This window comes from Gymnoscopelus microlampas (assembly GCF_963454915.1).
Source record: "Gymnoscopelus microlampas genome assembly, chromosome: 20".
Taxonomy (NCBI): domain Eukaryota; kingdom Metazoa; phylum Chordata; class Actinopteri; order Myctophiformes; family Myctophidae; genus Gymnoscopelus; species Gymnoscopelus microlampas.
In genome coordinates, this window is record NC_139957.1 from 26,280,769 (window position 1) to 26,306,679 (window position 25,911).

At 41.4% G+C, this 25,911-nt stretch overlaps 1 protein-coding gene across 2 annotated transcripts; it reads left to right on the forward strand.

Annotated features, from left to right (window-relative positions):
* Positions 1 to 6,812: 6,812 nt before the first annotated feature.
* On the forward strand, positions 6,813 to 23,446 carry e2f2 (E2F transcription factor 2). Of its 2 annotated transcripts, XM_084044743.1 has the most exons (8): positions 6,813 to 7,081; positions 7,197 to 7,639; positions 16,720 to 16,819; positions 17,510 to 17,729; positions 18,655 to 18,816; positions 19,387 to 19,501; positions 20,084 to 20,336; positions 21,399 to 23,446. In XM_084044743.1, the coding sequence occupies exons 2-8, from the start codon at positions 7,361 to 7,363 to the stop codon at positions 21,677 to 21,679; spliced, it is 1,410 nt and encodes a 469-aa protein (XP_083900869.1). In that variant the 5' UTR covers positions 6,813 to 7,081; positions 7,197 to 7,360; the 3' UTR covers positions 21,680 to 23,446. The 2 variants fall into 2 exon arrangements, with proteins under 2 accessions (XP_083900869.1, XP_083900868.1); XM_084044742.1 differs by having other exon boundaries at positions 6,813 to 7,639.
* The last annotated feature ends 2,465 nt before the right edge of the window (positions 23,447 to 25,911 follow it).

Consider the following 25,911-nt stretch of genomic DNA (forward strand, 5'->3'; position numbering starts at 1 on the left):
GGGTTTGGTTTAGTGAATTGCTGATACATACGACAGGATGTATTCAGAAGAATCTTGAGGTTGAGTGATAGGAAATCAAACTGAGGGAGTTTCCTGTGAGTGTCTCTGTTTTTCCATTGACTGGGTGAGCACCCGTTCCAGTGTGAGGCAATCACTCCAGATGGTTAAGAACACAGGCAGGCAACAAGTTGTCACATAGCAGCACCACATGCTCAAAACAAGCATTTGGCAATCTAGGAATAAGTTCCTCATTGTTAAAATATGAAAATCAAAGGTCAGTGTATGGGATAAGGACATGTATTGAACACAGTGTATAAACGACCTGTAATGTTGCATTCCCATATTGGCATAAATACAGCATGCTATGGGTCTGGAGCACATGTGCCAATATGCAATACCTTTTCACACTATCAAATTAATACAAAATAAAAATGTAATTATGTGAAGTGTCTGATGGTACAAGAGCCCAATGGTTTATTATCTAGAATGAGAATGCCACACTTGAATTGAGCTCATAATGGAAGCAACCTACCCCACCTTATGGATATATGTGGACTTACAGGCCTTAAATTATGTGTAGTGTAGATCAGCAGTACTAGTTGGTTACGTGTATTGTCCCTGTGGGGACATGTGTTTTGTAAAATCATGTAATGTTATGCCACCCTACTCTGACCTGACCCACTGACAGAGTGCCAGCCAGTTAGGGTTAGGATTTTTGTTTAATAATTTAATTGTTAGCTGATCATCACTCGGGGTCATCACAGGCAATGTTCAAAAAACAGCTTCTTAAGTATTTATTGTATGTTTAAATTAGAGGAGTAAATGAGTAAATGCTAAAAGTGAGCATATTACAGCTAAAGAAATGTATACATTATGAATTGGCCAAGTGTGCGAGGATGACCAACGCTGAGTATGCAGGCTAAGACTATACTACGGCTCCATCTAGTGGTACAGAGGTACCACACTTTGGGACAAGTACTCTACTGGTATACAACTTTCTTCAGTTAATTTATATAAGAACAAATTGAAGGATGTTCTGAGTGACCTGATCACATAATGTCACATTCATTATCACACATTCCCTGATAACTTTTTGGTTTGCTTTATTTGTGTCTATTCTCTGTTTGCTTGTTTGCACTATGGATTTGACACCCAGTAAAATCAGATATGTCAACTATGTTAGCTAATTATTACCAGTAATCTTGTCATGGATAATCAGTTATAACCAGGTATTTCAATTATGTTGTTGATTCTTATTTGTATACATGATTGCAAATTGCAATTTGTCAATTCTATATATTCATTTTGTTTACAAATCATGTTCTATTAATGTTTTTAATGTTGTTATACATAGTTAGAGGCCTCGTATGAGCCCTGTGGGCTTCTTGCCTCCTCCTGGCACTTTTCTTTTTGTATTGTTCTTACATTTTGTGCTAAATAAATCAAATCAAATAAAAAAATCCATTAAGAGCGCACACACACACACACACACACACACACACACACACACACACACACACACACACACACACACACACACACACACACACACACACACATACAAAGAATGGGAAGGCAACGGGAGTCTGGAGCAAAGAAGAAACGTATTTGTTTCGAGATAAGCACGAAATAGCGCTGACATTACTCCCTCATCAGACACACACACACGCATGTGGGAGTTATGTCAGCGCTATAAAGTGCTTATTTTGATACAAATGAATTCCTTTTCTACCCCAGACTCCCAATGCCTTCCCATTCTGTGTGTGTGTGGGGGGGGGGGGGATAATTTAATCTGAATGTTGTGAAACACCAAGTAACAAATAACGTGGAATATGGAGTTACAATGTGGGACAAGCTAACTATGTTTTTTCAGGTTGGAAATTATTTATCTCTCTAGGTCATCCTCAGACGAGCCCTCCATCGTTGCTTCCAGTTATCCCGGTTCTCCATACATCTGGCCAGTTCGTTGGTACTTTGCGCTCCTGCATCATTCTTGAGTACATTCACGTATGTTTTTGTGGGACGTCCTTGTGACCGATGCCCGTGTGTTGGTTCCCACAGCACCAATTTGCTGGCTGGCAGTTCTTGATGTCTTTGGCAGTGTCCTGCTAGTCTCATTCTCTTGGCTGCTATTTTCTCGCTCACACTTGGCATTCCCTCATACAGGATCTTGTTGGTAACATGTGTACTCTTGCTGATGTTAAGTACTGCACGCAACATTCTGGTGTAGCACCCATCTAGAGACTTCTGCAGGGTTGGCTTCAGGGTCCAGCATTCACTGCCATAGAGGAGAACAGACTCTACTGTTGCATAGAAGAAGCTGAGTTTGATTTATTGATCCCATTAATGAAATTCAGTTGCCATGAAAGTTAGGCTACAGCAGTTATAATAACACAAGAACAGAAAATAAAGCTCAGCAGATAAGAAACAATTGTCAGGTGAGGGGAAAAAAAGCATAAGCAAGAGTCACATTGGTCATTGGTCATTGGTCATTAGTCCGCAGACTGGGCCGAACAGTGGAGCGACCGTAGGCATCATTGTACAGATTCATGGCAGCTGGCATGAAGGACTGACGAGTCCATTGGTCCTCTGTGGTGGGAGGGTGAATCTGCGTATGCCTCTGGTAGGCCTACTCAGCCCAACCCAACTATTTTCATTCTGGAGGGGGTGGGAGAGGTTTGCCACCAGCCTTATTCCTTATACTCACCTCCACCACCACCACCTCCACATCATCCTGTCTAGCACCAATGACAATGCCTGCCTTCTTCACAAGCTAGTTCAGTCTGTTTCTGTCCCTTATGTTGATGTAACCGCCCCAGCAGGCACTGCACAGAAAAGGACACTAGCCACAACATACTAATAACATCTGCAGTATCCTGTTGCACATGCCAAAGGACCTGAGTCTTTTCAGGAAGAGTTTGCTCGGGCCCTTCCTGTAGAGCCTCAGTGTTATCAGTCCAGTTCAGCTTGTTGTTCAGGTGTACAGAAACTTGCAGGTGTCCATTAATTGTAACTCCCCATGGATGGTACTGGGGCCTGGGGGTCTCTTTCTGCTACGGCGGTGATCCACCAGCTCCTTGGTCTAGATTGTGTTGAGGATGAATGTGGTTGTCATCGCTCCACCTCACGAAGCTCTCCACCACAGCATTGTAATTATCCATGTTATCGTTGGTAATAATACAGCTTACATTGACAGTATCATCAGAGAACTTCTGGAGGTGACACATTTTGGAGTCAGATGGGTGAACAAGAATGGTGACAGTACTGAACCCTGGGGAACTCTTGTGCTGCATCCTTGCAGTTTGATGTATAGCAGGTGAGGTAGTCCGTGATCCAGGCCACCAAGCCATGGTACATCTGCATCACAGAGAGCTTCTTGGCTAACCGGTGTGGTTGGAGTTGAAGGTGCTGAAAAAGTAAAATAAAATACATACTTTAACTTGTAGGTTAGTGCAGTTTCCAAATAATTGATTGTAAACAAAAACTTTCAGACTGTAGGCTCAATGAGTCAGTTCTGTAATGAGCGTGTCTGGTCACCTAAAATAAATAAATGAAATAAAATGCAATACTTTAATGACACTGCGTCATCTCACGTCCATGCTCAGAGGTTTTGTAGTCTGGCTGGGATTTTCCAGTGAACTTATAAATGTTTAATATTGACTATTAATGGGCTGTTTGTGTTTTCAGCATTTTGTTGCATGCTAAATAATATTAAATATTGCACCTAAAAGAAACACATTCATTACATGACCTTGTTGAACTCTGAATCATTAAATATGAGTCATCTGCTTGAGAGAAAAACAAAACCTTTGTGTATTTATTTATTGGAGGGTGCACCAAAATGGCCAGCAGCAGCCCTGCACAAACTTACACACACGCAGAAGCACACGCACACACACTCACTCAGAAGCACATGTGCGCACGCACACGCACACACACGCACGCACGCACGCACGCACACACACACACACACACACACACACACACACACACACACACACACACACACACACACACACACACACACACACACACACACACACACACACACACACACTAATGCAGGTCATTCTAACATGCATACTTGCTCACACAATCACATATTGTTCACATAATATGTACAGCACACATAGTCATATCCACATGACAATCATACTCTCTGCAATTGCAGAATTGTGCCTACATATTATTTTCAAAGCTTTTTAAGCTGCATTCTTTCTATCTGAAGGGGCCGTAAATCAAACAAGCACAATGCTCCAGGCTGTTGTTTTGCAGATAAGATGCCAGTCTCAGTCTACACCACAAGATGGAGGTGTTGGTTGAGCATGCAATGACTTGAGTTCTGCTGACATCCCAGGAATGCTACTCTAATCTGCCCTGCTACATATTGTGACCACAAAATCAACTTGTTTAGATAATGGGCTATGCTTTGTATGTCAAAACCAACTTCTGAGGGTCAAGTGTGGCTTTGACATGAGAACCCCAAGCCTCTGACCTTGTAACAAACACAAAGAAGAGAACAAGGCTACTCTGGCCTAATGTCAGCCACGGATTCCAACATTCAAATGCTGTAATTGTCAGCATTGTACTGGGATGACATAGACAGTGGTGGAAGAAGAACTCAGATGTTTTACCTAAAGGAGCATGTTACCCATTTTCAACCTTATCTTACAATGCTTCATTAATGCTCATTATAAGATGTTCTGTCTACTCACTCAGTGTCTTTTTGGTGGGCTATGGACAGTTCAGAAACCTGCCTACCAATGACATCATCAGCTGGGATTCCAAGCTGAAAGAAACAACAGCCTTTCTCACCTTGGAAAGTTAGCATGATGACATTGAAGCTGTTGCATTCATAAAAATAGATACAAAATCAATCTTGTTTGAAATGACCAAACCTGAATGCCGATGCTGTCATTGGTAGCCATGTTCCTGCTGTTCACAGCTCTCCTCTGACACACAGATCGAGTAGTTGAAGAAAGAAATACAGAAATACCATCTATGAGCATTGGTGAGGACCAATTATACAAAGATAGGTTGAAAATGGGTGCACTGGTCCTAAGTAGCGATACCACAATGGAGAAATACTTTGTATTGTATTGAAATCAAAATATACTTACTGTACCAGACTAGTTAGTTAATTAGGCTACTCATTGTGCAGAATGGCTCATTTCACGATCATATTATTAATTGGATTGTAATTACTAAATCATTGTGTTAATTATTTACTGTTGCAGCTAACATGTAGCTGATTTGTATTACTTTATGTGCAGCTGGTTAGCTTAACCTATAATAATACATCATAATATATCAGTTACTGTTTATTTTGTAAACTAAATTTGAAAAGGAACAGGAAACTAAAAGCTGCCTCTGCGGTTTAGTGGAGTAGTAAGTATAAAAAATAGAAACACTCAAGCAAAGTAAAAGTACCTCAAAATTGTACTGAACTGAAGTACTGTACTTTCCACTACTGGAAAAATTCTGACATAGTGACATATGCCAAGCAATAGTCAATAATAATTATGATCATTACTATTACAGATAGTGTAAATGTTAACAACTTGCACTGGCATGTGTAACCCCATTCTGGATCATTGTGTGAGGTGTCTCACACATATCTTAAGAGCTGCAAGCACAGCATGAGTAGCTATTTGCTCTGTAGGCTACTATTTACACCCAAGATCTATTTCTTTTCAAATGTGTCACAATATATAATGCAAGGCAGTGTATTGTTTGATAAGCAGGACTATTTACATATAAAGACCCACATGTTTTTACATGTAATGGGGTACAATTAGCTTTAGAGAAGTCATTAGCAACTGCCTGGGGTGAGCATATAGTGTTCCTTTTCTCATTTTCTCAATAAAATAGCCTATTGTAGATTCATTTCATGCAGTCAGATACCTCACTGAAGCTCTGCACTGGGTCTTCATTTAATCTTTTGGGGTTTGGCTGAGTTGGGTGGTGTGGAGGGGGGAGGGGTTGTTTTCTTTCAATATTTCTTCTGAGCCAATAAGCAACAGTGTTAGCCTGCTCAATTAATCCAATTATCATCAAGACATCATGCACAGGGTCAGCTACTTGTAATGGGCTACTACATTAACCATTATAACGTTTAAAATGTAGGCTAAATACTAAAATAAAACGTGTCTCTTCTCTCTTTATACATTATTAGAAGGGGCACATGTTTCAATGTTGACAATACAGAGGGAGAAATGTTTAAACTTGACCTATCATGGCATACAGTATATTTTTCATGTTAAGAGCTAAGCAATGATCACTTTAATCATGCATATATGTTAAGCTGCACTGATGTTTTTCTCTTCATAATGTAGTTGATGTCTAAAATATAGATCAGTGGTTCTCACACTTTTACATTTCAAGGACTCCCCTTAATGCTGACAGTATACAAATATTCAGTATACAAATACAGTATTTGTATACTGTCAGGGTTACAGACTTGTAAGGTTCATTGGCCTCAATGAACCCTGAGAGTCCCTGGCTGGAACCCACTTTGAGAACCACTGATATAGATTCAGTCATAGTCTGGTCATTGTCTCCCATGTCCCAAGTGGTCACAAAAGAACACCCTGTACCAAAAATCGACGCTGTCGCTTTAACAAGGCCGGCCACGCCCATATACAACAGCTTTTTGCAAATGTATGAGGAGTGTGACACGCCGAGCGTGCCGCCAGCCAATCAAATTCGAGCTCTAACCGCGGGAGATCTAAATTTCGCGGGACGAAGTTTGGCGGTAAAAAAAAAAGCTGTTCTTCCTACCTCTTGTCCCCTTGTTGTATGTTGTATGGAGAGCAGAGCTGGGAGCTGACGGCCAGACAGGAGTCATACACCGTCTCTGATCCCATGTAACTGAGGAATACAAGTAGACTAATATTTGTCATTCTCAAGAGGAACCTGCTTTGCTGCGAGGACGGGAGAAAACGCACAGTATTGGACTTTGAACTATAAGACCGATCGTTTGTTTGTTTATTTATTTATTTTCCTATACAATCTGCTCTGCTGGGCAACTTGCCTTTGCACTTTTGCTGCCGGACAATTGGACAAAGGATCACTGACCAAGGTGCTATTTTTAATTCACGAAACAGTCATTGATTTGAACCGCGTGTACTGCATATTACATTTATACATGTTGCTCTTCGTCAGCTAATTTGTTTTTATTTTCTAATTCGTTGCAGTGTTATATATTCGTCTGCACATTCTTCCAAGAAAGCCAAGCAACTTTCACATAGGACTAATTGTCCTAGAAGATTGATCACTGAGCCCAGTTATAACAACAGTAGAGACTTCTACTACCACTACTTCTTCACCAGCTAGCCAGCGTTTTAAGCTCAGCTTATTGATGAAAATGATGCGGATGCCTAAAGGCGTCTCTCCGGCGTTGGGTCGGGGAGCAGCAGCTGGACTCCCGTGCTCTCAGCAGCAGAAGTTAAAGGTTCTGACCAGCGGAGGAGTGAAGGCGGACCTGTTCCACACGGGACTGTCCAGTCCACCCATGTCTGGGTATTTCACCCAGATCTGCAACACCACGGTGGCCGAACAAAGAGCTTCAAGCTGCCTGTATTCAACCCCCCACGGACCAGAGGCTAAGCCGGTCAGATCATCCTCCGGTCGACTACCGGTAAATACTCAAACAAACACACACTCACCAGTGTTGCCATGTCCGCTTATTATTCATGTCAAGGAGCCCCAAATGAATGTGTAATTGTCTGTGGACCCCCATCTGAAAATATGTTATGCCAGGAACCCCAACCATACAAGATTTGTGTTTTTAAAATGTTTCAACAACAACAACAACAACACAAATCTTAACGATTTTTTAAAAATAAAATGGCAGATCTACAGGCTTGTAGATCGGCTATTTTCAAATAGCCATTGCATATAGGTTTAAAGTGCTCATGTGACCTAGTCGCTTCTTTTGGGCTTCTTCTCATAGACTTGGTTGCTTATTTCTCTCACACGACAATATGGCAACACTGACTCACACATACACAAACACACTGAACAATAAACGCAGAAACACAAAATGTACTGCATTCTACTTGTCAATGCAATAATGAATAACCGGTGCCTTGTGTGGGCAGATTAATGCCTGATTTGCATCGGTATGCATACATACTGTAACTGGGGTTTGTTCTGATGAGTTGACGTGATAAGCCACAGAGGAGCCACTGTGGCTGCTGTTGTGTTTGACGTGGATGAACCGTGTTGCTTCTGGGGTCTGAGAAACTACTTTATGTCTGTGACATTTCTCTCCCGCACCCCAGCTGTAGCACAGACAGACAGACACAGTATGTGTGTACGACGCTAGGATGGGGTGGGGGGGGGGGGGTCGTAGTTGATAATGTTTGGAGTGTTTTGGGGGGGCCCCCTCGTCAAAAGGAAGGATGAGTTGCCCCACAGTGGGAGGTTGCAGGGTGTGTGTGTGTGGGGGTAGAATCGAACAAAGCCTGGGGGTCATTTCATTGCTGCTGGAAGAAACCGGGTTTCATATTAAAGACTCAACATCACACTAGGCACCAAACTAAAAGCACTGCACCTATTCTATTCTGTTATTAGGAGTGTATAAATACTTTTCAGATTATTACAGAGATATACACTTTGTTTGCAGCTATAAGATTAGGCTGCCCAATCAGGTATTACAAGTAATTATAAGTAATAATTACCCAGGTCTATGGTTGGCACTCTCTTATTTAGACAGCTTGTTTTAGTGTTTACACCACAGGGCAGCTGTTCCAACCATGATCACTAAAACATGGACTCACCTACAGTATCTGATCTGCACCTGTGGTCGTGTAGTCCTGTGTAACCTGTCTATGGACACCGCACCGGTGCCGGTCAGAGGTCGTAACTGGACAACTGGTCTGTCTTCCTGGGAACAGGACATGATGTGCATGTTCCCGGGACACACTGAGACTTTGTTTATCCTCATATCCATGTGATGAGTAGCATTCATGGCAATAACATTATTGACCATATGATGTGTGCTCGGCTCAAGTTACATGTAAACCACAGATTGTCTATTTTTGGATTATGTTAAAAGCTTGATGACCTTTTCTGCTCAAACGGCTCAAGGCCTTCTCCCTACAGTGCAACATACTGTATATGTGACAGGACTGGCATAGAGTGAGCAACATGGAGGCCCTTCACAGTCCACACCTGTTGCTGTTTGTTGGGTCGGCCTCCTTGCAAACGCTGGTCCAATCTTCTCAGATCTAAGGAAGTGCAGCGGGGGCTAAAGGGGTTAATGGTCAAGGCTGGTCAGGGTCTCCAAATCTTGTGTTAACTCCCTTGGCCTTAGACCTGTACCCACTAATAGGCCCATCCAAGAGGATTAGTTGAGCATAAGTAAGGTGGAAAATGTAGGCTACCACCTGGTTTATCATAGGACAAGGTGAACCTTATTACCATATTGTTTTAAGCCTTTTCTTTCATCTCGCATCTTTAGGTTTCTGGTTAAGTTTGAGCAGACTTAGTAATACGAATCATGATAGTTTTGTTCTGCTGACAAACAACATGTATTAAACTCAGCAAAAGCCAACAATGTTTAATCTGATGTTCTCTTCTTTTTGCTTTTTTTTTGCACTAATTTTTCATAATTATTTCTATTATTATTATTACCTATGCTGCGGCATTGTCTGAAGGAAGCCGGACAAAAATAAGTTTTGCTCTTTTGTGCCTGTACACATGATGTAACAATAAAGCACAACCTTGAACCTTGTTCAGTTGAACATGTAATTCACTGGGTGTATAAGGCCTGGGTTGATCTGGCACAGTATTGTATGCAGTGTCATCAGGAGGAGATGGTGACACTTCCCTGATAAGCAACCAGGATGCTGAGTGTGTTTTAACACTGATAGGGCGCTCTCTCTGCCCAAAACACTGACAGTATATAGGCTGACTCCTTTTCTATGTTTGTCTCTGTTCTAACCACATTGACCACGCTTACATTAGGGATAAATGCACATACAGCTATAACAGAGACCATAGATCACTGCTGTTGGATGAATGCCCACACGGTTCTATACCCCGCAATTGAGCTTAAAGGAACTAAAGAAATGTGTTGTTATTGATACGTTATGGAAATTACAGGATGTACTAATGGGTTTCATTTTAAGTCCAGGCATTAGGAAACTTCCTCTGAACACAGAATAACATTTGATCCTCCATTAAGCAAAGGAAAAAAACATTTATTTTGTTTAATTATGTTATATGACAGCAGCCGATTCATGTTTTGGCAACAGTAATGTTTGTTTTAAGAAATAAACAAGGTTCTGAATGAACCTTGTGAACCACCGGCAACACATGATCTTAAGTGTCTATTCCTTCCTTCCCTCTTGTCTCAAAACATCGGATGATGGTTCCCCTTTCAATCTGTTCTCATTTTAATAGGTGAAAAAAGGCAGAATGTGGCAAATTAAGTCAAAAGAGGCTAAATGGGAATTGGGAATGACATTTTGCTTCTAAATACTTGTTCTTTTTATGTGGTTTAGTACTGACAAAAGGGGCAGGATCTTCATAGGAATGTGTGCACTCAACTACACTGTAGTAGAGGAGGCTTATTGTGAATGTGGATGGCATCTCAAGCTCTTGTTCATGCTGTGTGTGTGAACCCTTTGCTCTCTGACACAGTGCATGTTGTATATGACAAATTATGTACGCCACAGACAGCATAGTAATAATGAATCAGAATAGATAGCCTTCTATGTTGAGATAATAAGGACCATGAGATAATCAGTTGGATCATCCCAGACAGAATGAGTTATTGTCCAGGATCTCCAGAAAAAAAGAGATTCTTGCTTTCTCTTTTTCCTCCCCTCTTGTTCCCAAAAACCTGGGTTTTAGCGCAATGGGTGTTTAGACCATTATAATACATTTAGCCAACCATTTCCTTTTAGGATTCGGGGGTTAGCCTTTAGGCTTAGCGATGTGATACATACAGATTCAGCGTTAAGTCAGGGTCATAGTCTTCTGACAATGACCCAGTAATGAGGTGGGACATCCCCCCGCCAGTGTCCCACCTGATCGTTAACGCTTCTTTGGTTTCTGCCAGTCCCTCTCTGTGAACTGCTCACTTCCTTCCACTAATGCTTATAACAACATGCTAACCACATTCTCACTGGTTTGCTAGGTGAGAGCTAGCTTGGAGGGCTCAGTCTCCAAGCTTAGAAAGTTGCTTTGAGAAACAGTTGTACAGTGATCAAACGCAATCTTAGGAATGAAGGCCTACCGGACACAGCCCTGCCTTTTGAAAATGCGAAAGGATTTATGGTAAACAGTACATCTAGAGAACTTCAAAGACAGATATATCTCATACTCTAATGCTAGTAATTTAGCTGCCTGTGAACTGGTGATAATGTTGTAGCACTCAGGTTCCTTTCTGGTTGAGAGTGAGTGTGTTAACACAAAGTTTAGACTGCAGCGTTGGCCACTCTCACTGTAGCATCGGCTCCTGTAAAGGTTTTGTACTTGAATCATATGCTAGGAATCAGACCACTGTCATATTAAGGAAAGGCAGCATAGGTTTTGTCTTCCTGTAGGCTTTTTAGTGGGGATGGCAGGGCAACAACATGGGGGAAAATAGAAAAATGCAATGTGAATGTCAACCTGCTGGGTTTGCATGCAACATCCACAACATGTTGTCTCCCCTGCTTCCTCATTGTGGGCATAAGAGAAACATGGAATCGTTATGGCTATCAAATAACCTAGCCCTTTGGTACGAATCTATGTAAATACCTTTTTTTTATTTTTTTATCTCCCACCAGGATGGAAAACACCCCTTTTTACTATACATGTTTCTGTTGAAGTCAATGCATCCTTATATACTATCTATGAATGCACCCATAACTTATAAATGGAAGAGGCAGTGGGCTCAGGCGGTAGAGCTTCTGCTTGGGAATCGGAAGGTTCCTGGTTGCATCCTCAGCTCCTCCGAGGTTTAGAGTCGAGTGTCTTTGAGCAAGACACTGAATCCTTAACTGCTGCCGATGAACAGGCCTTGCATAGCTTCCTCTGCCATCGGTGTGAATGGGTGAATGTAATGCAAATTGTAAGCAATTGTATACAGTGTCCTTCGCACACTGGCTCCAGCGATCCTCCACGGAAATCCCTGTGGTGAACTTCCATTCAGATTGTGAGATCAGGCTGCCAGGGTGTGAGATTGGCCACGTTGCCCTGCTGTTCACACTTGAACCAAAAGCTGCATCATTCCCTAATCCCTGTCTACTTTCCATCATGTACCTTGTTTTACCCCAGCCTCAGGCCAGCATCTAGGCCCAAGAGGACCATAATGTCCTCAGTGGGAGGGGGTTTGCATATCAAAGCCCCTCCGCCAGCCCACCCAAAACAGATCCGCCCTTCTCTTTCACTCCCTCAGGGACCCATTGACAATCATGCCAACAGCTAATGCAGCAGGCATTGTTGTTATTATTTGCCCAGCCATGGGTGTGGTAAGTATGGTTTTGTGTACAGAGAGGAACAGGAGATACTATTTGCCGGCATACAAGGACTTGCCCTTGGCTTAGCCTTAGATGGAACTCACTGCAGCCTGATAGACAAGGTTTGTTGGTTGAGGAGAGGCCCAGCTAACAGAGTGTTGAAAGTCTTTCACGTGACTGAGATTATGAGCAAAATACCACTGTGGAAAGTTCACCACCGGAGAAACGGCGGGAATGAAGCGAGGGAGGAATAGCATACTCTTGGGTGTAACTAGTCAGAATGAGGCAATAGTAATCATAAGTGTGGTCATTACTGTAACTGAACTGACTTGGAGATAAATGGCTGGTAGGACTGCAGTAGATCTAAGCCTAAAATGTGTTGTGCCACTGTGTCGCTCGCAGAAAAATACCAGATTTTTGGTGCAATGAGGTTATTAGGCTTTTACCGGCGGGTTTAATACACTTTTAATGTGGGTAATTGAGCTCACTGAAGACGGGGCCAGTTGCAGAGACAGAGTTATTGAGCGTAACGATTTTATATTCCCACATACATTTCTGTTGAGTATTTATTAGAACCCGTAATATATTCAGATGTATACATCGCCAAAGGTCTCAAAATATTGAGCTATAATTTTTCATATGGTCCAGCAGCCTTAATGGTAGCTGCATTGCAGCTATGTTGGACTTATTTGAATTGGTTTGGCTTACTGCAGGTCTCCCGTTTCAGATTGCCCTAATTATGGCAATGACTTTTATGACAGTGTATTGCACTAGTGTCTTTGTGCTTGCATGTGAGGATTTCCTTTACCATAATCTGCACTCTTAATTTGTTCATTTACAGTGATGGGAAGTTGGCTGAGTGAGAGACAGACAGGCTGTATTTTCACTAGCTGAAATGCTGTTTGCATAACTTGGCTGACTCACCATATAAATCTCTCATGCAAGCAAAAGGAGCCCCTCACCCCATACAGCTGCAGGGTGAAACCGTTGGTTCTCGTTCTCATTTGACGCCCTGGATATGGTTGAGTGTCAAAAAGAAGACCAATGAGGTCATGCCATGTCTTATAAGCAGAATACGTGTTTCGTTCAGATGGGGAAAAAAAGTATACATATACATATTATAGAATCTGTATACTTTCCTGCCATCTGAATGTTGGAATGGGGCGCGACCACGATGATTGCAACATCTCCGGTTCGATTCCAGTCAGTACCATGTACTATTACAAGTCCTTCCCTCTCTCCACCCTCAGCATCCTGTCTCTCTACACCCTCTTAGCTAAAGACATAAAATACATAATAACAGAAAATCTTTGAAAATATATGAGGGAGGAATCAAGCAAGATGAGGTGAGATCCACTGTCTCTCCCAGCTGCAGTTGTCATAGATGTTCTTAACCCACTGACATATAATCTCCTGTGGTTTCTGTACTTGACAGCTACGGTCAGAGTGGTGTTGAGGCAACAAAGTGCTTGTTAATCCCAGTATCCCACATCATTCTGTCTTCATTTAAAGAAAAGCTGGGCTGTCACTCTTGTCCTTTGTCTGTCTCTGCCTGTCTTCTATGCCCATATGCTGTAAAGATTAGCACACACTGACACACACACACCTGCTGTGGAGTTCCAGATGTCGCTAACTAACAGGTGGACATGTCATGGAGCACCCTGGGACAATGGCAGCCTTCATTAACCCCACAGCAACCCTAAGGCACCCACTCGTCCTGGCATAGGCCATGCCCTCTCACTTGATCAACTATTTTTGATCTTTTTTATATTTTCTCCCCAATTTAATCATTGCAAATTCACCCCCATGTGTTTATAGCCCTGCCCTGTCACTGCCAACCCCTACTTTTGGTTTTGGGAGGGCGCAGTGTTGCCATGTCCGCTTATTATAAGCGACTTTGGGCTTCTGTTTCTGTAAAGTCGCTTGTAAATATTGGTAGTTGCGGGTAGTTTTTTTTGGGCTTGTTTCTTAAGTGTAGTTGCTTTGGGCTTGCTTTAAATAATAATAATAATATTAATAATATTAATAATCATTAAACCAGTGGTTTTCACATATTTTCATGTCATGGACCCCCAAATAATTATGTATTTGTCCCTAACCCCAGCTGAAAATGTTTTATATTCCACAATTTATTTCAAGATTCTTTTTAAAATAGCAGAACTAAAAGTTCACAACGTGTCGCGAGTTTGTAGCCAATGTATACAGTATATAGGTTTAAAGTACTCCTGATGTGGCCTAGTTGCTTCTTTTGGGCTTGTTTCGTAGAACCTGGTTGCTTATTTCTCTCACAAAATTTGGCAACACTGGTCACCAGCCCCTTTCACCGTCCTGACAGTGAAGGTTTCACCGGGAGGGGTTGTAACACATGTGGAGGGACATGCTATCCCTCCCAATTCAGCACCCTGCTGAACAGGTGCCCTGACCAATTTGTAGGAGTCACTAGTTCAGTGACAGACCACCCTCCCCTGCCGGCTTCCCACCCAGAAACAAATTATGTTGTGTTCTTTGGAGCGATAACATAAATGATAAATAATAATAGATAAAGATAAAATAAAATGGAATACATAGATTTGGTATGACGCTAGGCATCTGCACTCACTGGGTCTACAACAGTTAACCTTTACAGGCGTGATCCTCCTTGTACACCCCAGTAGTCCAATGTCAAGCAGGAGTCTGTATTCCCAAAGGACAGAATAGACAGCAACTATTGCTTTCATTGTATCTTTCAACAGTGTACAGGAAGATCATTCACCAAACCTGAACATGTGAGCTGCTCTTTTGCTTCCTCTTCAGCAAATGAAGACATAAGGTGCCTTAAAGTGTATACACTGTCCACAAACATGTAGGGAAGGCAGAAGAATGAAAAGTAAGAATTTATAGGTTCAGAGGGAGATAGAAAGAAAGATAGCTGGATGACTGAGGTTCTAACCAGAAGCTACTAATTACCCAGCAGCCACAGCAATGTCTGGATGAAATCCTACGCCTCGTTAGTTCAGTCAGCTGTGTGTGTCGAGAGGCTGGTCATGTGTGGGTCTGTACGTGTATGCACATAATGTTTGTATTTGTGCACTCTCTTGTTAAATCCTGTCAAGTAGAGCGGTTCTGCATCAGCACTCTTAACCTGAAGGCCTAGTAGTCTAAAAGGACAATATAGTAGGAGCTAGCAATAACGTTGTGCATGGGAACATTAGACATTTAATAAGAGCCTTGAAAATAAATGGAAAATATTTGTAAACGTTTTAGCTTACTTTTCTGTAAGGTTAATTCGATCAGCCCAATTTATCCAATGTTAAAAATGAGCCGTCGAACCCACTTCCCATCCCTTGGAATTAGACAGAATTTCAGTTTTCTTCTGATAGAGCTATATAGGTTAGTGAGTGATATGAAGGTGTTTTCAGAGTTTATGATGCGGGTCAAAGGGTGGTGTGTGTGTGTGTGTGTGTGTAGGTGTTTAGTGGTACTGTAGGTTTCAGTATGTGTAGCACATTGCAGTCAGGTGATCAACTCTGTGTGTGTGTGTGCGTGTGCGTTTCTCTTGTGGTGGCAGTGAGTGTGATAGCAGCAATGCATGAGAGAGCCCCGAGTGTTGTAATGGCAGCCAGATGAAAGGGGAGGGCAGAGGGGAGGAGGAGGGGTCATTGAATGATTCTAGGGATTTCCTCGCGTTTCGCGGGCAGTAGGTCGGGAGGCGGTCCCAGGCACACACTCACTCAGTCACTCGAGTCCACCAGCCCCCTCTTGAAGTGCTTGAGCATGTGTGAGGGGGGGGCCTCTTTGTTCCGTCTGTAGAGGGCCACCGTCACATTTACGGCTTGGCACTATTCAGCAACCCCTTATTTAGCACTTTCACCTGTCTCAGCTCCAGGGATGGGCGGGGCTTATTCCATACATTTTATGCCCATGATTTAAAGCTTTGCTGAAATCAATGTGATTTGTCATTTAGGATGATGAAGCATTTAGGATGAAGTGTTGTTCCCCAACAACAGGCTGTGATGGGATTCAAGTAGTGTGGCTACAAAGATGATGGTTTTGGGGGGTTATGGTAAACACTCTTGTCTTGACTATAAGACACCATGTATGTTTCATGTTTGCTTTAAACACTTATGCCTAATAGCTCAATATACATACTTTCTCGTTAGTCGTACGACAACTACCAAAAATATTTTTTGCTAGTTTTTGAGTATTTGAGTTTTTTTTTTTAAGTCATCCAGAAAGGGACACAAGGGTTAATGTGGTTAATATAAATCAACTCTCTGTTCTCCAGGCTAAGAGGAAGCTGGACCTAGAAGACCCTCTTTACCTGCCAGAGTTCCGCACCCCAAAAGGCAAAGGCAGCGCCGCAAACAGGATAGCAAGTCCCAGAAGTAAGTATACTTAAGTTGAAGTGTATAGGCGCAAGAGAGGGGATTCTTGTTGGGTTGGAGCAATTTGTAGAAACATTAGACCTTAAAGGGGCTACACCATGAATTAAAAAAACATATATTATATATAAATATTGCCCCCTAATACGTTTTAAACAGGTTGTAAGCCTAAAAAACATCCAGATATTTTTTCTCACAATCTGACTGTCTGTCATTCCAAGCTTTTTCAGCTGCAATACCAAAACGTCCTATTGGGCAGGGGGGAGCTACTGAGCAATTCTGTCTGGCCATCCTCAATGCAAAATCAGTGCAAGTGACATCACTTGCACAGCCATTCTGAAATGGCCTGTTCAGACACGCCCATTCAGGAAATCCATGAAATGAGCATGAATGACTGAATGTTAAAAAAAAATATTTTTTGGGGTACAAGAGACACTGGGGAGCCCAAAAAATACTAAAAACCTAAAAAAAAATGAAATTCATGGTGTAGCCCCTTTAATTGTCGAATATTTAAGCATGTTCTAATCATGTATACTTTACTTTACTTAAAAACGTTTTCCAAATATTGTATTTTTTAGCATTTTGGGGGAAATATAGACAATTTAACACCGAGGTGCCCAACCAGATTGGTGCCCATCTATCCTGTTTGTTACCTAGTCAACAATCTCATCTCATTTTGTGTGTTGCCCTCAGCTCCCAAGTCTCCAGGGGAGAGGACGCGGTATGACACCTCTCTGGGACTGCTGACCAAGAAGTTTGTGGGCCTGATCTCTGAGTCTCCTGATGGCGTCCTGGACCTCAACTGGGCCACTGAGGTCCTCGAGGTCCAGAAAAGACGCATCTACGACATCACGAATGTCCTGGAGGGTGTTCAGCTCATTCGCAAGAAGTCGAAGAACAACATCCAGTGGATGTGAGTACAGTATAGGCTAGAATGGAATAGGAAATACAACTGTTCAGTTTTGAGTCCGATGTAGTCTTTGACTTAGTGTTGGACTTTGACTAGTGTTGTGCCCGTGCTTTAATGAGGGGGGGGGGGGGGGTTGTTGTGGTCGTGCATTAACATTTAGCACCTCATTGACACGCTGGACACTAGACTGGGGGGGGGTTGAGGAGTCATGCACAATGGGTTTCACTAGATTGTAAGTTCTGCCTTTTGTTTTGTTAAGTAGGCTAACAGTAGTGAGAGATAGCAGCATCACATAGGACTGAGTGTGGTTGTTCTACAGATACATAATGTTCATAAATATTCTTCTATCATATTACAAAAGTGATGGGTCGCACTCATCTAAGAGGATGTCGCACCAGAGTAGTCAGAGTGGGTTGGTAATAGATAGAAATATATAGAAAATAAACACAAATAACTTGTTGATGGATAGAAAAAGTTAAATTACGTATTTAAATGTATATTAATGAACTACATATCTGAAAAGAAAGTTTAATTATACAATGAGGAAGCAAACAAGTAAATACAAAATACTCACACATGATGAACTTACCTTTTTTCTACTGCTCTTTTAGCAGTCTGACCTGTCTGAGGCACTAAAATAATCAATGGGTTTCTTTTTTGTTTATTATTAAAACTTCGGGACACATTGGCTGCATAACTGCCGGCACGATATCATCAAAAAAGTCAAGTAATGGTCGATATTTAAGTCAAACCGGTGTATCGGTCGGGTTCTACTGTTAAGGTATTCTGGTGGATACTAGTTTAGACTCCCAATTACAGGATATCACCAAGGTGTGATACTAGTCTGACAACACAGATGTATTGACTGTTTATTGTTGAACGCGTCTGGCTTACACTTCTCATGCCGTGTGTGTGTGTGTGCTTCCAGGGTTGGAGGTGTATTTGAGGGTGGTGCAGGAGGGGGGCCGAAGGCCCGCGCACTGAGGAAGGAGCTAGGGGACCTGGAGAGAGCAGAGGCAGCTCTGGATGAGCTGATCCAGTCCAGCTCTGCACAGCTCAAACACCTCACCGAGCACAAAGACAGCCAAAGATATCCTTTTTATTGTTTGTTTCCCAAACAGTGGGTCGGGACCTATTTGCGAGTGAATATCCTAAATTTCCTAAATTAAAAGATTTCCACAATAATTCACCCATTTCCATGAGTTGAAAAACTAATTAAAACATTTTTCTAAAATAATTTCATTACTTAAATAAAAAAATAAGAAGAAATTCCCTAAATTAGAAAACAAGTGTTTAAGAAGTAGTGAAAATAGAAGATCTGGTAGCTCGCAACGCGACGCAGCTTGCAGATCTGCTATTTTCACTAGTTCCCGGGCAAACATCTGATTTCTCTTTTTGGTCTTGAGCTAAAACGTTTGCAATCCACTTTAAAAACGTGTGAGATTGTACACAACAAGTTGAGACAACCTTTTTTTTGTCCATGAGATTTACGTTTTCTCAAGCTGGTTTTGTGAGATCTGTCAGTAGTTATGCAGACAGTTATGCAGATTCATCATGACCCATAATTATTGAACCAGTTGTACACAGGTATACATCTTTCTCTGCCTGTTTATGTATCTGTATCCAATACATGTTGTTATAACCCTTAACCCCACTGTACGTTGGGTTATGTGACCTACCATGACATCCGCTCCATAGCCACGCTCCAAGATCAAACAGTCATTGCTGTCAAGGCCCCTGCGGACACCAAACTGGAGGTACCAGAGGCAGCAGGGGTGAGTTCATATTTTTGTTCATAAGTTTCGCTCAGGTGGCACAGGGGTAAAGTTCTATAAAGGTTATTATAGTTTTAGAATTTTTCATGAGTTATTAGTTTTGACTTTTTATTTTCAATCTCTATTTCGATTTAATAAGCATTAAGTGTTCCAATGAACACAATTGGACGTGTTCATGGAAGGGAAGCCAGGCAGGGAGGGTGACTTCTATTGCTGCACTAGCAGCTCCTGTTCAGTGGGGTGTGGAACTAGGGGGGAATAGCGTGTACCTGTGCATGCTTCACATCCTCACAGTGAAACTCCTCACTGTCAGATGAAAAGAAGAGCCTTGACGTCACACGTATAGGAGGAGACATCTGTTTGTCTGTGCTCCCCCTAGGACCAACTCTAGATGTTATCAGTGACAAGGGACTAGAATACATGGGGAATCGGGCATAATGACTAAATTGAAAAGGGGAGAAGGAAAATTGCCCCCCCAAAAAACGTTGGTTGCATTTCCAGGCGTCCTGATGCCATGCATACAGTTGTAAATGTTGACTTTTAACTTTAACAAATATCCTCTCTTTCTACCCTCCTCACTAGGGTCAGCAAGGATCATTACAGATCTATCTAAAGAGTAAGAATGGTCCCATCGAAGTGTACCTGTGTCCAGAGGAGGCTCTGGAGGAAGCCAGCCCCATCAAATGTTCCAACACCCCCAAAAAAGAATACCCACAACCTCTACCTCAGTCCCTGGGCCCCCCTTCTACGCCCACCATGGCACCTCCAAACTACAGTATCAAAGAAGAGTGCAGTATCAAAGAAGAATACAGTATCAAAGAGGAGCCTATGGAGGGTACTATAACTAACTATAAATGTTTCAACAGTCTATTGTTGCTAGGAGACTCAATTCAACTCAATCAATAAATAATGCTGGTGAATAAAAATAACATATGGATGGACCTGGATGGATGGAGGTTATGTTTCAACTATCTGCTTAAAAAAAGGCACCAAAAGGCAACTGCATAGCGTCTGCCTTTAAAATGTACTGGTCAATATGCTTTTTAAAGAGTGGTTTAGCTTTTTGAGAAATATGCATAATACGTGGACCGTTCAGCTGAAGGCGCAGGATAGGCTTGTCTGGAAATGCTTCCTATTTCACAGTTTTCAGTTCAACAATTACCTAATATAATTACACCGTATTCACAAAAAAGTTGTATTTTCATATAGGCAGGCCTATTAATATATCACAATAAGCGAGTTGTGGTCCAGCAGCGTGAGCTTCAGGCGGCTCAAGGCAGTAGCCTTTCCCAGAAGCAGGGCTGACAGGGTATGAGATGGACAGAGACTCTGTGTAGGTCTCTGGCAACATGTCCATCAACAATACCTTTAGGCGAGAAATGTGCCATACAGTTGTTCAATCTTGATTAATTTCACATCTACACCAACTAGTTTTGTTATCAATATTTGGTACGTTCCATAGAGTTATATTTAAGTCCAGTTGATCGTGCGACTCGTCATTTTTAGCAGAAAAAGGGTTCTAAGTATAGCCTCTTAGAACGGATAGGCGGATAGTGTCATACCCGTTTGTGGTTTACCAGGGCAACAGTTACAAACAGGGTGTTTTACAACGGTTTACAACGGTTGAAATGTTCAGGACCGTGGTGTTATTTAACTTATAGAATTAAGTCATCTATGTATATTAGCATGTTTGATTATTTAATGTGCTTTTTTTTTGTTCTCCCTCACAACGGTTGGAAAATATGAAAGCAGGCTCTTTTAGAGTTGAAATCTATTTCTGTAGAAGTGTTTTTGTTTTTTTTGTTATCAAGTGTGCCATACTTTTGAATCCTTCCATCGTAGACGATTATGAGCGCAATTTCATCCTTTCTCTTCTCTCCTCCTGCTCTTCACACAGTTAACCTGTCTAAACCAGCCCCAGCCCCTCCCGCCACCCCAGCCGCCTCCAGTTCTTCTCTGCTGGACGTGGAGGGTCTTCTGGGCCTGCCCCCCAGCCTGCTCCAGATCACAGAGGACCAGCTCCCTGGTACTGCCTTCATCCCCGATCCCAACACCCCCTTTGTCAGTTTCTCTCCCCCCCTGGACCATGACGACTACCTCTGGAGCTTGGAGGACGGGGAGGGGGTGTCCGATTTCTTTGACACCTACGACCTGGGAGATCTGCTGCTCAGGAGTTGAGATAAAAAGACACGAGGTGGGGGGAAAGAGGTATATGAGAAAGAAGGGGGCAAATGGAGTAAAAGAGGAGGTCAATTTTAAGGAATGCCTCGTTGGGGACTGGGGTGGGAAACATTACACTATGAAGCCATTACTATTTGCTTTAGCCATGCCTGTTCGATGTCAATGATTATAAAAGGGGATTTACCCCCCCTTGGTTTATTTTTTATAATGCAAAATTATTTTTACATTATTTTTTAAAAAGGACGGAACTGGGGTACAGGGTTTGGGCTGTGATTGACACTGGTGTGGTGCACTGTACCACCAGCAGGACGCGCTGTTTCTAAACTGGTAGATTTGTTTCTGCCAAACTGCCATAAATATGCTGACCTAGGAAAAGTTTGTAATGTCATACAAACATGGGGGTTTATTATGCATATCACATCACCTGGTAATGAATTGTGGGCATTTGAGGCGGTGTTTACAGTGTGAGATATCTCAGGAATTTTATTTTATTTTGTCTTCCTCAATTCCAAAGTCTAAATGTTTGTTCCACTCTTTGACCCGTAGGGGGCAGTATTGTACTATGTTAGCTTTAACTGCCTTTCAATTCAACATGATTCAGTCACTGGATGAGAGTAAGCTAAAACCCAGCACCCAGAGCCACATACTGGGTGGGTGTTAAGAAACCTTATCTTCATGTATCTCATCACAGATACTTAAGCAAGATGATTTCTATCAAATATTGCTGTCAATATGGACTTTCCTATTTGATCAATAAGTGTAAATAATTTGCTGTAAATCTTACTATTAATTTCTATCTATATGAAAAACGCAGGTAGATCTGATTTTAGTGTATTTTCACTACTTAATCAGGGTTCTATTTTGCTTTAAGCTTTTTGTAAGGCCAGGTACAGTTATAATCAGCGTTGCAACATGTTTCCAAATATTCTCATAATAATCTATGCTGGACCCATAGCCAAAGCTCAAAGGTCTTCTCTTATAGACATAAAATGGCTACCGATTGAACCATAACAATCTCTCTATCAATGATAATGATTGATAGCTTATTTTTAATTGATAACATCAAATTACTTTTTGGTTAGTATAGAAATACTATATGGATATGCAACATCTGGGTTGTTGCTAGGTGGGACGTAGTTAAGTGATGTAATTATTGTTAAATGGTGTCATTTTCTCTCCTTGTTTTAGGGGGGGAACTTTTGATTCAATGGCAGTTTGTTTTGACAATGCACCCATACAGAAACAATGACTACTCTGAAACTTTAACTGTTGTGATTTTCTTTTGTGTTTTGGTCGTTTTTAACCTTTTTTAAAAGTCAAAATAAGTGCCCTCAAAGTCAAAGTTGTGACTGGTCTGTCATTAAAACTATCTGGAAACATTCTAGACATTTGGCTACCTGAATTCCTTACTGAAGTGTGATGTTTTGTTTTTATTTTCTTTGCTTCCCCCACACAGTGTGGGAGATAAGCTATGTGTCCTGTCCTACCAAAACTTGAAATGGTGTGTTTGTGTGTGTATTTGAAGGTTTGGGAATTGGGTGTGTATCTACATGTGTGTTTTGAAAATGTAGATTAGAGAATGTGAATTCAGAAATTTGTAGTTCTTTTTTTGTTTTGTTTTTTTACTGTACAGATTTTTTTTATTTATACCTACCTTTCTGAAATTAATTGGAATATTGATACTACCCATTGTACAGAGGATTTGACTGTGTTTGAATGACATGCAGCACTTAATATTTTGTTATGTTGTGTGGTCTGTTTGAATTGATTTAATAAATATGAAACATGGTTTACATTTGGGATTCAGTTGTTGTTGTTGATGAGGTATTTGCCAAGTACATTTGCACATACATGCTCACTGAATCCCCTCCACATGATCCCGAATGCAGTGGTGCAAAGTAACATTTACTCAAGTACTGTACTTAAGGAGGTATTTGACTTTACTGAGGTATTTCCAATTTTCAGTACTTTTACTTCTACTCAACTACATCTCAGAGGCATATATTATACTTTTACTCCACTACAGTTATTTGAAAACTTTAGGTACTAGGTTACTTTGTAGATTTTGATTATTATTACAAACCATACATTACCCACTTCATCTCTATACATTTCGGCCATTAGAAAATAGCCGATCTACAAGCCCACAATGCGACGCATTGTGAGCTTGTAGATCGGCTATTTTCAAAAGGTTTGAAAACTTGTGAAATGGGACATGCTGCATAATGAGTACTTTCTACTTTTGGTACTTTAAGTACATTTTGATACCAATACTTGTACTTTTACTCAAGTAAATTTTGAATTCCTTACTTTTACTTGTAAGAGAGTATTTCTACATCGCAGTATAATACTTTTACTTAAGTAAAACATTTGAGTACTTCTTCCAGCACTGCCAGAATGCCACAGCACGCCTGCAGGTCATCAACCTCTCAATTTTGTTTTTAATTCACATGTCGCCACCCTTTTGCGTTCCCTTCACAGGCTTCCAGTTGCTGCCCACACTCAGAACAACACACTGGTGTTGGTCTACAAGGCAATCAAGGGCATGGCACACCTGTACTTTCAGGACATTCCCTAGAATACCCTGTTCAACGCTCCACATGTCCAAGACTCTTCTCCCTCCTGGCTCCCAAGCTGTGGAGGCAGGGTAAGTGATATTTTCAGGTTAAAACAATTATTAAACTATTAACAGTTATTTAAAAAATGGTCAAGTGACAAACGGCTCGGTGACTAATAAAAACTTAAAGTTGCAATCTAGCACTTATTTTATGGAATAAAACATTATTTTAATCAATCTGTATCAGAGAGTATGTTAATACAACATAACTTATACATCTGCAGTGGATGGAGGTGGGCTCTCTACACTAACATTGAGAAACTTTGACCCTGGGTAGGACACATTATTGGCTGAAAGGTAGTTCTGCCTGAAGCTCATAAGCACAATATCTTCCCTGTCCAAGTGGGAATTTGGTCTCTGGGATACTGGGGTTTGAATCACTGTTTGCACTTAAAAGTTACAGACTGCAGTTTTAATTTATGCTCCGTCCTATGAGTGTAAATCAGGCTTAAAAGACCAACTGCTTTACATCTTTTCTCAAGCAGAAATGTTGGGTTATATGTTCTTTGTAACCCACAGCCTTGGAGACACTCATCTCAGTGTCAGTTTATGGATAACGGGCTGCCGAGGAGCATTGATCCAACGGAAGGTGACGTTCTCAGGCATAGAGAGAATAGAACAACATGAAACATGACAAAGACACTAACCAGGCTATAAACTCACTCAGACAGGTTGACAAAAACGTCTTGTCATTCTTTGCGGTTGGCAGTTACTATGGAAACGGCCTGACAAAAGGAAGCAGACAAGAGCGAAGGTCATAAAGGTCAGTGGGTCACAAAGGAACGCTAATGCTGCATTCTGGGAGAGGAAAAAAACATTGTTGGGAAAATTTAAAAATCTTGTGTTTGTCTACACTAAATTAATGCATGTGTGCTGCTGATGCATCTGTATTAACCCAGACTTATTCATCCTTATATACAGGTATTACAAACAGAAGATAATTCAAAGGCACAATCTTTTTTTTTATGTCCCGAAATATAAGCTCCAAATATACCAAAGGGTACAATTATCTGCCCTGTTAAAGTGATAGTTGACAAATACATCATATAACATGTCAGAACATGCCTGCTTGTTTCCACTTCTCAAACGCAAAACTGTTAAATCAGAGACACAAAACACTTTTAAAAACAAAGTTGTATATTGATAAATTATACTGCCAACAGAGCTCAAATATTGCATAAGCGGCTCAAGTTAAAAACAAAAGATCATTTCAGATTGTGGACATTTTTAATGAAGACCCCCCCCCCCCCCCCCCCCCCCCCACCACCATCAGCACAGTGTGAGAGTTCTCAGCAAGCTCAGATTTATCAGTATTCCCCTGAACCGACATAATTGATCCATTAGTGCTAAATCTCTAATAACACATGCTGAACACAACAGCGTGTGTGTGTTTAACAAGTAGTAATAAACCAGTCAGACATCCCACACATGCACATTGAACAAGCGCACGTACGTACGTAAGCAGGCACTTGTACATATGCTGACTAAACAGTATAACCCTGTTTTTCACACTTTTATCTGAGAATTTGACATCCAGCCAAAGACTGGCAGGATTGTTAGTTCCACAACCACATCACAGACATCTGTAGGTGTTTGTTGGCACTGGGCTAAT

Coding starts and splice junctions, on each gene's coding strand:
- e2f2 (XM_084044742.1), top strand. CDS start 7,361: ATGAAAATGATGCGGATGCCTAAAGGCGTCTCTCCGGCGTTGGGTCGG. Junction 17,730..18,654: donor AAGAACAACATCCAGTGGAT/GTGAGTACAGTA, acceptor GTGTGCTTCCAG/GGTTGGAGGTGTATTTGAGG. Junction 20,337..21,398: donor CAAAGAGGAGCCTATGGAGG/GTACTATAACTA, acceptor CTCTTCACACAG/TTAACCTGTCTAAACCAGCC.